The sequence below is a fragment of the Mytilus edulis genome, chromosome 1, assembly GCF_963676685.1.
Source record: "Mytilus edulis chromosome 1, xbMytEdul2.2, whole genome shotgun sequence".
In the NCBI taxonomy this organism is placed as follows: domain Eukaryota; kingdom Metazoa; phylum Mollusca; class Bivalvia; order Mytilida; family Mytilidae; genus Mytilus; species Mytilus edulis.
In genome coordinates, this window is record NC_092344.1 from 4664513 (window position 1) to 4678052 (window position 13540).

The window sequence follows — 13540 nt, forward strand, 5'->3', positions numbered from 1 at the left end:
AAGGCATATTGAATATTTTGAGGGAAGCCAACCTAAAACCTCCTTATTTTGAAAATCAGTATGGTATCATGATACAACATAGTAAAACCATAACCACAGCAGTCAGCAAAGTTCAATTATATTATTGAAGCAGAAGGCTTAAACATTGTATGAAGGCTGGTTGATTTGGCTATTTGATGGCAACTGTCACCCATATAGTATATTCAATTCCATTTCCAGTTCCCAATTTAAAACCCAAACCATTTAAGCATGTGTAAAAAAAAAAGAGTCAAATGAACATTAACCTTTGCACTGACCTTTGTTACTTTTCATTATTACTGAAAAACATTTTCATTCAAACAATTATGAAATTAAAACAACATAACTCAAAAATACATTTTATATACATAAACATTGCAAATCAAATATCATTAAGTTATTATTCAAAAATACAAGAAAAATTAAAATGCTGATAATTAATTGATTTTTTATTCTTTCAATATCCTTCTCTGAGATATTGTTTGTTCATTAATAATTCATTTATTTTCTAAACAAATAACAAATACAGTAATGACTGTACCTTTAATGTAAAAAAAACTTTTAAAATATCTTTTTTATAATTTCAAAAAAAAATTATATGTGAGTTTCAGAAATAGAGTTAGTGACCCATATTTGCCGCATAATTCATTCATTTCCACTTACATCCGACCTACATTCAAATATTTGGAACTATTTATTGAAATTTTACTATATGAAAAAAATGTTTGATAAAGGAATTATCTTCAAAACATTGGTTAATTGTTCTAAAAATGAATGTAAACTCGAGAGAAAAATCGAGTTGTTCGTGTATCATAGGGGACAAATTTTCGCAGCAATGTATGATATGACCATCCTCATTATACTGGTATATTATAAAAACGAAAGTTTGTAATTAATTTATTAAGCTTGAGAGATCATTCCTATACGATTTTTCTTCCAAATATTTACTTTTAGACTTCGCATGATTGCCATATAAATCTTACATAATAGCTAAAAAAATGTTTAAAAACACCTGCATATTTCTTTATATGTGCGAATAACCTTGGAAATGGGATAAAGAGGAATATCAACCATTCGATCATTACAAACAGTCTTTGCCATCTACTTAGGTAAGTCCTGGGTTAAGGTACACAAATTTAAAGAAAAAATAGCAAAACTGTGAAAATGTGTTAATGGCAAAGATGTGCCACCCACTCTAGAAAAATAATTTCAAGTTTGGATTTTTTTTCATATGGAAAATTCCACAAAGTAACAAATTTAAACTTACTCCCTACAAAACTAATAAAAAAGGCAACAAAAATGTTTCAATTAAAAAGGTTTCTTCACAGTATCTAGACATGTTTTTCGAGTTGTTGTTACAAGTGGGCCAGGGATGTAATTGTTAAAGGAAAACCAAATTTCCTTTTCATTTGAAATCAAATATGTACTAAAAATTCAATTTTACTTTCATCCACAAAATTTGAACTCACAAATATCATTAAATCTTCAGTATACATATACTATAGCATGGTTCCAGTAAGAAACACATTTTTTTTTCAAAACAATAGACTGCATAAAATAAGTACACATTATAATTCTCATGATCTCCTTTATTTACAATAATAATAATAAAAAGTATCACAGCCATAAACACACTAACAAATCATTTCTTGTTAAAAATATGAGAGAAATGAATGTGATTAAAACAATTCTGTACTATTTTAACTCCAAGTTTTCTGTAAAAAAGAAACAGCTGCATCAAGAGTCATGATATCCATTTTTAAATTTTGTCATATTTTTCATAATTGAAAGTCCCTAAACTTTGGGACCACAAATCATGTCTTTATGGAACAAAGAACTTTGTAAAAAATATTAAAAGATACTTTCAAACAAACTTGAGTTAACATGAAACTTGCAGGAAATGTTGAATTTTCAAAATTAAAGTTGAGCTACTCCAATCTGAACATGCTGAAAGTCTTCAAAATGGAAAATCAGCTTGTCTATATGAAATCAAGTGTGAAACATTCATAAATTGCTAAGAGCAAACTTTGATTTCCTCTAGAGTTGCTGGGTCAACCTGACAATGGTATACCATAAACCCCATAAACCAGGCCTTTACTGGTCACAAGCAAAATGTACAGTTTCTACAGTGGAGCAGGAACTTTCAGGAGGACCTGAATTTAAATGTATATTCAACCTGGTTTTTTAATCTCAAGTTTTCTATGTGATATATTTGCAGCCTTTAAATATTGTAATCTATCCTCCTTTAAATATTGTAATCTGTCCTCCTTTAAATATTGTAATCTATCCTCCTTTAACTTTTTATTTTTGCCTGCCCCTCTGCATCTTCTTTTCTTAGTTTTGGAGAAAAAACTTTCTTAAAATGTAACATACAAGACGAATAAAAAATTTATAGTTACATCCAACAACTATGACTGGCTTATAAATATCAACGTCAAAAGTTATATGAAACCTGAATAGTTATGACAATGCTATCAATCTGAATAAGATAAATAAAAAACATAGACTTGGCACACTGCTTATTATAAAATACAATTTTTGATGGTTTTTATATATATATATAATTTAAAGAACTCTTTTGACATGTTTGAAGCAAACAAAATGAGGTGGACAGTTGTTTCTGTAATGCCACTGTAGCAATGAGGTAATACCAGTATCTTCCACATAGATGATATCATTAATAAGTTTGTCTTCACCACAGACTGACTAGAAGACTGGTAGAAGTCACAACACACTTTATCAATCTGATGTAAACGCTTGGATTCCTGTAATAGCTCGTCCCAATATCAATGCATGAATGTCATGAGTACCTAATAAAACAATAAAAAAATATCAAATATTTACTTTTATTCACAGTCCTATGATAGTTCCAGGTGTGTGCAGTTTTAGGGGGTTGAACCCCCCCCCCTTTTTTTTTATTTACGCTTTTAAATTAGGCATATGGTTGAAACCTTTGTAAAAATGGCTGCATCTGCCCCTGCAGTAAATTTCAGTTATTGAAACTACATTTGACAGCATAATATATAGAAATAGGAAGATGTGGTATGAGTGCCAATGAGACAACTCTCCATCCTAGTAAAATTTTATATACGGCATATTAATAATTTTATTTATAACATTTTTTTGGGCGGGAAAAGAGCTTTGAAGTGAAAGTCATACTGCAGAGGTATGTAACAAACTTGGATCATGCTTGAACAAATATAATATATGAAACCTTCCCCTTTTTTTTTAAATAACACATTCTTGCCAGTTGTATACTATGATGATGATGGGATTTTAAACGACCTTGAACTGCTATACACCCCTCGCATGGTCAGATTGTATACTATACTAACCTTCATATGTATTGACAGCTTCCAGGTTCATCACATGTCGGATGACATGATATTCATCTGAGATTCCATTTCCACCGAGCATGTCTCTTGCCATACGAGCTATGTCTAAAGATTTACCACAAGAATTTCTCTTTATCATAGAAATCATTTCTGGTGTAGCCCTGGAAAAATGATAGATAAGTCTTAATGCTTAAGTTTTATTAAGAAAGCACAGACATGAGAAAAGAAACTCACCTACATTGATATTCAACAATCTGTTAAATGCAACTAATTAATGTTTGCAGCCAAACTGCTTGATATTTATTTAAGTGTGAGCATAAACAGCCACAGCCAATGGACACTTCAATGACACTATCTTACATGCTAACATCAGGCAGCCTTTTTCTTTTATGCTTTCAAAATTTGTCTGTTAAGTTTTCTGTCATTAAAAAATACCTCCAACAACAGCCTTCAACAATGACCAAAACACATACAATATACAATGCTATAAAAGACATTGAAATGACAAATGTAAAACAATTCAAACAAAAAAAACAACAGACTAATTTATGTATAAAATTCTTCACATAAAAAGAAGACAACAATTGAATTACAGGCTCCTGACATGGGACAGACACATACATGATGTTGCTGGATTAAATATGTTTGGAAGTGCCCAACCATTCTCTTACCTGGGAGAGTGGTATAACAGCACCACATAAGAATGCTGTAATCTATAGAATATTTACTGACTTACTTCCCTTGATCCTTCAGCCTGCCCACCTGTACACAGGCCTGTAATCCTAAAGAAATCTCTGTTAACATATCAGCCATTTTTTTCTGTATCAGCTGATTCTTAGCCAAAGGTTTTTTGAACTGAATTCTAAAATGAAAATATGGAATATATATATCTTGTTGATTGCTTCAACAATATTGACACTTATTTGATTTGATTTGTACTAAACTACGCAATTGAAACAGTCTGGACTTTAAATATCATGTAAAATAATTAATATTTGTGGTATTCTGAAATTCACAAAAAATATGTGGATTAATTTTCACAATAATTGGTATCTTGGACTAATTTTTTAAGGTAGATAGGGTGTCTTCCTCCATCTTAGATTTTGAAATACCAGGAATTGGTCTAGATCTTTAATAAAATGTGCAAATGTTAAGAGTAGTATGTTATTCGTGTGTAAGAATTTTCATTTCGATATAGAAAATGACAAGTTTTTTCATATTTATGGTTGTATTTTACAAAAAACATAATACTATTGTTTGATTCAATTTTTCCAACTTTGACACTTAAGGGGAGGCTCCTAAAATGTAAGGGCAGATAATTCTCATAAAATTACTTTTACAATAGAATGTGTTCGGAGTTTACCTATTTTAATATGAAGCAAGAAAACGGGTCCCATGACCCCATTTTTTCCTTTGCTTATCTGGAAGCATAATATTAGTTATTTTCTCATATTTTATCTCAAAATTCTATTGTGTAATTTTCGTTTCATGGCAGAAAATTGTGATTTCCATGCATAATCTATACAAAATCTATCAATTTTGCATAACATGTAGCGTGAAAATAAGCCTCATACCCATTCTCTTTATTATGCTTTTAAAAAAAGCATGATGTAAACTACATTTTGGCAAATTATTACAAAATTCTATGGATTATAATTTAGACACCCCATCTACCTTAAATAATTGTAGAATAAAATCCATAGAAGTTCTATTTAACATTTCTCTTGTTTACCTGTCTAATGTATATTGCCTGGCTGTTTCCAAACAAAACTCTGCTGCCCCTAATGTGCCCCAAGCAATACCATAACGTGCACTGTTTAAACAACCAAAGGGACCCTGGAAAGTAACAGAGTTGTAAATAACTACTAATAATTGATCAGGGTCGATTTAATCTTGAAAACTGATTTAATAAAAAAGAAATGTGTTATTTTGAAGAAAAAAAATATTAATAATTCATTTGTGTTTCAAAACAAAACAAAATATCCATTAGTGTTCTACTTCAAGAAATTTTGAATGTGCAAAATATAAAACATAAAAATTTGTTATCTCTGTATGAATTTTACATTCAATAATCACAGTATTACTTTTACACAAATCAAGTGGAAAGTTCTATAAAGGACAAATGAAGGAAGAAGCAAAATACAACTAAAGACAAAATATTGTTGCAATGTTATGGAAATTTGGAAAAATTGCACTTCAATGGGTTATGAAAATTAAAAGTATTCTTGGGAAACAAATAAAATTTACAAAACAATACCAGGCACATTTTCTTGAAATCTTTATACAACTCTTCCTTCAAAAGTTTTAACACAGAATAAAGCTAGTAAACCTACTCCTAGTCCCATGACATTTGGTAGCATGTTTTCTTCAGGTACTTCTACATCTTCCATAGAGATCTGCCCTGTGATACTGGCCCTCAGTGAAAACTTGCCTTGAATGACAGGAGCTGTTAAACCTTTCATTCCTTTCTCCAATATAAAGCCTCTTATTTTATTGTTGTCTCTATCACACTTACCCCACACAATGAATACATCTGCAATAGGGGAGTTTGTAATCCTGCAAAAACAAAAATCTACTATAGAACTTGTACAGTGTCATCAATTAATATCAAATAGGCATGTTCTATCAGGGGTGATCCATAACATCTCTGACTGAGCATAATTAACTGGTAGGGGGTCATACCATGAAAAAATAGTATTGGTAATACACTCTTTATTATCTATTTTTTATATTTTAGAAGCCCTAAGGCTTTGTACTTTTATTTTTTTTTTTTTTTTTTTTGTAATAATTTTCTCTCATTTGCATACCCTATCTAGACCTGCATATATGGCAGTCTTCATATAGAACTTAAATAGTTCTCATTCATATTATCTCATTGTTTATATTGTATTATAAAAATTATTGATATTGTAATGTTTATGCCCTTTGGGGCCCATAATTGGAAATAAAATATCTTCTTTGATACTTGTAAAATTGCTTTCAGGCATGTAAAAATAGTCCCTATAGGCCAACAGATGTAACTACAATTTTCCAAAACTTTAGCTCTAGGCCTGTAGATTTAAAAGTTTGTCATGAAGACTGATATGGTAATTAAAACAAGCAAAATATGCTCAATTAAAAGGAATCAGTACAGCCTTTGACAATGAGCAAAACTTTTTGAACAAAAATAATCAATATATATCATGTGAATGAACAGTTTTGCCACAACTAACCAAGATTTAGTACCATTCAATGTGAACACTTTACTGGATGGATTGTATCTGGTTTTAGTTTCTATAGACATGACTTACCAAGATTTAGTACCATTCAATGTAAATGTTTTACTGGATGGGTTGTATCTGGCTTTAGTTTCTATAGACATGACTTACCAAGATTTAGTACCATTCAATGTTAACGCTTTACTGGGTGAATTGTATCTGGCTTTAGTTTCTATAGACATGACTTACCAAGATTTAGTACCATTCAATGTTAACGCTTTACTGGGTGAATTGTATCTGGCTTTAGTTTCTATAGACATGACTTACCAAGATTTAGTACCATTCAATGTTAACACTTTACTGGATGGATTGTATCTGGCTTTAGTTTCTATAGACATGACTTACCAAGATTTTGTACCATTCAATGTAAATGTTTTGCTGGATGGGTTGTATCTGGCTTTAGTTTCCATAGACGAAGGATCACTTCCATGGTTAGGTTCTGTTAGTCCAAAACACCCTATAAGCTCCCCTTTTGCTGGGAAAAAAGTAAGTATCATTTCTAACAATTTTTAAATGTATTTATATCTTTTATAATAGCTTACATAAAAATAAAGATATGTAGTACAAAATGACAGGACTAAAACAGCTAAAGGTCAATACCTGTTTTAAACAAAATTTCTGATCAACAGTATACAAGTTTGTGCCAACAGGGCAATGTGAGTACTGGGACACCATGCCCTGTTCTAAATCCTCCTCTGCAGCAACTCAGTAATAATTATTCAATCAGTTCTTAAGTTGTGATAAAAATCTTCTTCTTGTCTACAAATGTCTCTTATTTTTTTAAACTTTCCTTCAAACGTATCTAATTTTATACTTGTCTAACAATATATCAAATATTGTACATCAAGTGTATCTTTTTTTTTTATCTTGCCTTCAAATGATTCTAATTTGTACTTATGATATATTTATCTAATATTGTTCTAACCTACAAATTTATCTAATTTTGAATTTGCCTATAAATTCATTTAATTTTGCACTTGTCTACAAAGGAAACTAATTCTGTACTGGCATACAAATGATTTCAATTTTGTACTTGTCTATATAAATGTATATATATCATTCTTACCTAATTTCGGTAAGTATTTTTGTTTCTGTTCTTCTGTACCATATTCATTTATTGGATGCATAACTAATGAAGACTGGACACTCATGGCTGATCTGTATCCACTGTCTACCCTTAAATATATTACATGGAAGTATGAATATATATTGTAGAGAAAAGATAGATCTGGCATGATCAGCTGGAATAATGTAACAAAGTAGAAATTGGGCTCCAGTAGGGTACACCCCCTTTTAGTTTAAAAGGTCACCTATCTATAAGTTTCTTTATTTTCAGAACTGTATCCACTTTAGAAACATCTTGAGAGCCTGCAAATACACCTTTCACAAAAATCAATATTTATAAAAAAAAAATATCTTTAAATTAAAAAAAATCAAAAAATGTATAATCCGCACCCCTAGCACCCACTTCATATTTTGGGTACAAAAGTGTGGACTCTACACAACCAATTACGGTATAGCATAAGGATGGATTCCAGTCTAAAATACACTTTTTATATACAGGTCCATCATTTGCCTCTAATTTCATGAATTTTAATAACCTAAAAATAAATATTTTTATAACAACTTTTCATTGTATCTAAAATATGATGTGCATCAATATTATATTCAGAATATCAATAATATTAAATGAAAAAGCCTTTTATCACCAAACTTGCAAAAATATTTTTATTTTTATGTTATCCTCTAAGGCAATTATTCATTCTTCTGATGGTTTTGTTTAACAAAGTATTTTCACATAGCTGTATTCATGGTATTAGGGGCAACCAAATCTTACACCTTACCTCTCTACTTCCCTAGCTATGAGACCATAAGCTACAGATGACACTCCAGCACAACCATAACCATGTATATGTGGTCCAAGTACTCCTATAGATCCCATTTCTGGTATGATTTCTCTATCAAATTCTTAAAAAAGATATGTAGAGTCATATTTGTATGTCACAACTATCAAACTTATCACGACTATCTCAAAATCCATTTAAAGGTTTTGGGGGTAAATAAACATGTTAAAAGAGACAGGATTGAAATTGATGAATAAACACAACATTCACAAGGTGGACATGAAGATGCAGTCAATGAATTAAAACAGTTTTTTAATTTTACATTATAATCAGATAATCTTACTAGATGTATATATAATATTATATATTTACTTTCATTTCTGTTTGCCATGAGGACTCTTGGCATTAATCTGTCTTGGCAGTAGGCCCTGAACTGGTCCCGAACCAGTATCTCATCTTCTAATAATAGATTCTCCAAATTCAGTGCATCCTGCCAGTTAAAGGTTGCTGCTGTAACAAAATAAATTTGTAAATAAACCAAAATATTTTCTTTGGAATCAAAAATACTTAGGGCTTTTTTTAATGTTGCCACTTATGTGGGATTATCATCATTGCATATAGAAAGCTGAAATTAGGCCTATATATACTATCTTTCAAAAATTCCTTAGATTTTGGGAAAAAAATACAAATTTGTATTCTTTTATGCTTTTGATACATATTACACAAACACATTATAAATATTTGTCAAGTCTTTAAAATGTCATTTTCAAACATTATTACAGTTTGAATACTGTTATCACACAACACTGACAAAGGCTTGTTAAGAGATTACTTTAGGTTTTTTTTTCATTTTTCTCCCAATTGTTTGTGATTGAAATAATAACTCCTGTACCATAATGTATTTTATTGGTGATAGTTCTTCAAATGTTGCTTTGACTATAAAAATGCTGATATAAATGATGTTTCTATCTTTAGAAACACCACAGTCACTACTAAGTTATTTTTTTCTGTTTACATGTATATCAATGTTAGAATACAATAAACAAGTTTTATAAATTGTTTTTTTCTCTGCTTTAAGGAATAAGTGATGCAAAGTTATATTTGAAAAAAAAAATAATTTCAATACATGTAAATGATGTATATCTTAAAACAAGAGGCTCTCAAGAGCCTGAATCGCTCACCTGAATTTTTTTGGTTTAATCTCTCATCAATGATTATTTTGGCTTTTCAATTTATTTAAATGTTCTTTGAATCGTCCTATTTTCTTCAAAAGCAAAAAAAAATCATTTTCTCCTATGTTCTATTTTAGCCATAGGAGCTATGTTTCTTGACATACAAGGAAATGAAATATAAAATTTATACTAGATACTCTGAAACTCTGAAACTCATTTAGCCTAAGTTTGGCTGAAATTGATACAGCAGTTTCATAAGAGAAGATTTTTTAAAGTAAGTCAACATGATGAACAAATTGTGAAAAAAGTCTTTAATGGGCAATAACTCCTAAAGAGGTCAATTGACAATTTTGGTCAAATTGACTTATTTGTAGATCTTACTTTGCTGATCATATTTGCTGTTTACAGTTTATCTTTATCTATAATAATATTCAAGATAATGACCAAAAACTGCAAAATTTCCTTAAAATTACCAATTAAGTGGCAGCAACCCAACAATTGGATGTTTGATTCATCTGAAAATTTCAGGGCTGATATATTGACCTAATGAACATTTTTACTCCATGTCAGATTTGCTCTTAATGCTTTCGTTTTTGAGATATAAGCCAAAAACTGCATTTGACCCCTATGTTCTATTTTAAGTAACGGCGGCCATGTTTTTTGACGGATCAAAAATCAAAGCACACACTTTGTGCAGGATAATCTAAGGAACAACCATGCTAAGTTTTAACCAAATCCATTCAGTAGTTTCAGAGGAGAAGAATTTTTAAAGTTAGCAAATATGATGAACAAATTGTGAAAAATTGTCATTAAAGGACAATAACCCCTTAAGGGGTCAATTGACAATTTTGGTCATATTAACTTATTTGTAGATCTTACTTTGCTGATCTTTTTTGCTGTTTACAGTTTATCTTTATCTATAATAATATTCAAGATAATGACCAAAAACTGCAAAATTTCCTTAAAATTACCAATTAAGTGGCAGCAACCCAACAATGGTTTGTTTGATTCATCTGAAAATTTCAGGGCTGATAGATCTTGACCTAATGAACATTTTTACTCAATGTCAGATTTGCTCTAAATGCTTTCGTTTTTGAGATATAAGCCAAAAACTGCATTTGACCCCTATGTTCTATTTTAAGTAACGGCGGCCATGTTTTTTGACGGATCAAAAATCAAAGCACACACTTTGTGCAGGATAATCTAAGGAACAATCATGCTAAGTTTTAACCAAATCCATTCAGTTGTTTCAGAGGAGAAGATTTTTTAAAGTTAGCAAATATGATGAACAAATTGTGAAAAATTGTCATTAAAGGACAATAACCCCTTAAGGGGTCAATTGACAATTTTGGTCATATTAACTTATTTGTAGATCTTACTTTGCTGATCATTTTTGCTGTTTACAGTTTATCTTTATCTATAATAATATTCAAGATAATGACCAAAAACTGCAAAATTTCCTTAAAATTACCAATTAAGTGGCAGCAACCCAACAATGGTTTGTTTGATTCATCTGAAAATTTCAGGGCTGATAGATCTTGACCTAATGAACATTTTTATCCCATGTCAGATTTGCTCTAAATGCTTTCGTTTTTGAGATATAAGCCAAAAACTGCATTTGACCCCTATGTTCTATTTTAAGTAACGGCGGCCATGTTTTTTGACGGATCAAAAATCGAAGCGCACATTTTGTGCAGGATATACTAAGGAACAATCATGTTAAGTTTCAAAATCCATTCAGTAGTTTCAGAGGAGAAGATGTTTGAAAAATTGTTAACGACGACAGACGACGACGACGACGACGACGACGGACGCCAAGTGATGAGAAAAGCTCACATGGCCTTTTAGGCCAGGTGAGCTAAAGATTATTTTTAATGAACTTTACATATTGCTGTATGTTTGTGCTGTCTAATCATGTAAACAAAAACCTCTTGCTACTACATGTAGCATTAATTTTAAATACTGCTTCCTTAGAATAACATACCTTCAGTTTTAACATTATCTTTAGTTTGAGTCTGTGGTTCTGTAGATTAGTTAAGGAAATATCCATCTTTTCACAGAAAATATAATTCACTCTGCACTGTATGAAAAATACATACATGACATACATGTAAAATAATATTTTTGAATATCTATAAATAATTGTATTTTTTTCTCTTTTACATCTGTGCTTAATAGTCTATCAACACAAAGAGATTCTCAAAAAATTGTTACAAATAAAATTACCATTTACATGTATAACATAATTTATATCTGACATGTACATGTACATGTATATCATAACACTACAATAATATGCAAATTACAGAAAATTACACACACATTGTTATTATAAGGCAGCAACCATTTGATTTTCTGGGGGGGCTATGGTTTTTTTTGGAAAAAAAAGTTTGTTTCCAGTTTTTGGAGAAAAAAATAATTTGTTTTTGATTCTGAGAAAAAAATTTGTTTGTTTCACCCTCAGGTGCCACTATATGTTATGCTAAAATTGAAAGAAAAAAATTGTTTTCGACTTGTCACGAAAAAAATAGATTGTTTTTCGCCGCAGGCGAAAAAAAAAATTTGTCCAGAAAAAAAACCATAGCCCCCCCCCCCAGAAAATCAAATGGTTGCTGCCTAAGTAAATTATTACTTGCACAACTAAGACTGATTAATTAATATTTTGTGCATGTTCATGATGTTCAGGACATTCAGAAAAATTAAACAATAAGTACAATAGGCATGTTCTACAATAGAGTTTGTTCTAGATGAAGTTGGTTTGAGAAATTAGTCTTGCAACAGGCCACCTATGGACCCCTTGGTGCTCTCTTTACGCAAGGCATCAGATTTCACGCTCCATTCCTACCCAAAGTGGCTTCAAATTTGAACATCCTTAACAGCCAAACAGACAACCCCCTTTCTTTGATAGGGTTTTTCTTCTGGTCGGAGGAAGACCAATGAGTGGGGATATGAACTTTATCAGGACACCAGGATCAGGTGTTTTTAAGCGAGGGATTTTGTGATTGACCCTTTGGGACCCGGGAATTCTTTTTTTCAAAATTTAAGGATGTCGAGTTTAAATTTATTTTTTAAGCCTGGGATTTCAGGATCAGGACTCCTCCTACCCCCCTCACCAATGGTAACAATATTTCTATTCTCCAGTCACAACTTAACTTGAATTCTTCTAGTAGTATAGATCAGTACTAAGTACTAGTACTACCAGTGAGGGAAGGCAGAATCTTATTCAGGACGTCAGGATCAGGTGTTTTTAAGCTCGTAATTTCAGGATTCATTCTTTCGGGATACGAGAATTCTATTTTTGAGATTCGTGATGGCGGGATTTAAATTTCTTAATTCAGGACATCATGATTTAATTTTTCAAGCCTGGGATTTCGGGATCAGTGCCCCTCCTAGTCCTACGACAAGGCTTCCCAGAAAAATAAATAAAATATCCTTCCCAGTCACAATTTTTTGGAATAGGCCCCTCCAACCCCCTCACCAGTGGCAGTGGTAAAAATAAGGACATTTTAGATTTTTACTAGGGAAAACTGGATTGGTATTTAATTATTTTGTAAATATAAATAAATAAGGGATTTGATTTGATTTTTTTTTAATTGAGCAAGAGAATAAAGTCATCTAAATTGTTTCGATTTCATTGGATGATTGGGACAAGGCCCATTTTTGTCTTGTTTACCTTTATTATTATTGTATTATCAAAGGATACGAGCAGTTCCTTGGCATCTACATGAGATGGCTGTAATTTTGTGTCGTATTACATTTGAAATACGAAATCTTGATGCTATAAACGCCATTTCCAAAATAATAGTTCTATAAAAAGTTTCGTAAGAGGATAAATCTATCTGACCTTGAACTTCTTAAAACTTGCCGCGGAACATAAAATATTCGGTTCTTAATATATAGTAAACACAACCACC

At 31.1% G+C, this 13540-nt stretch overlaps 1 protein-coding gene across 3 annotated transcripts; it reads right to left on the reverse strand.

Moving 5' to 3' along the window:
* Positions 1 to 2285: 2285 nt before the first annotated feature.
* On the reverse strand, positions 2286 to 13495 carry LOC139522366 (glutaryl-CoA dehydrogenase, mitochondrial-like). 3 transcript variants are annotated; one of them, XM_071315904.1, is made up of 11 exons: positions 13330 to 13495; positions 11611 to 11649; positions 8827 to 8961; positions 8455 to 8578; positions 7677 to 7786; positions 6956 to 7085; positions 5687 to 5909; positions 5086 to 5189; positions 4090 to 4215; positions 3354 to 3514; positions 2286 to 2828 (listed from the first exon to the last, which is right to left on the reverse strand). In XM_071315904.1, the coding sequence occupies exons 1-11, from the start codon at positions 13415 to 13417 to the stop codon at positions 2758 to 2760; spliced, it is 1311 nt and encodes a 436-aa protein (XP_071172005.1). In that variant the 5' UTR covers positions 13418 to 13495; the 3' UTR covers positions 2286 to 2757. The 3 variants fall into 3 exon arrangements, with proteins under 3 accessions (XP_071172005.1, XP_071171997.1, XP_071172010.1); XM_071315896.1 differs by having other exon boundaries at positions 8827 to 8964; XM_071315909.1 differs by having other exon boundaries at positions 11611 to 11701; positions 13300 to 13482.
* Positions 13496 to 13540: the final 45 nt, after the last annotated feature.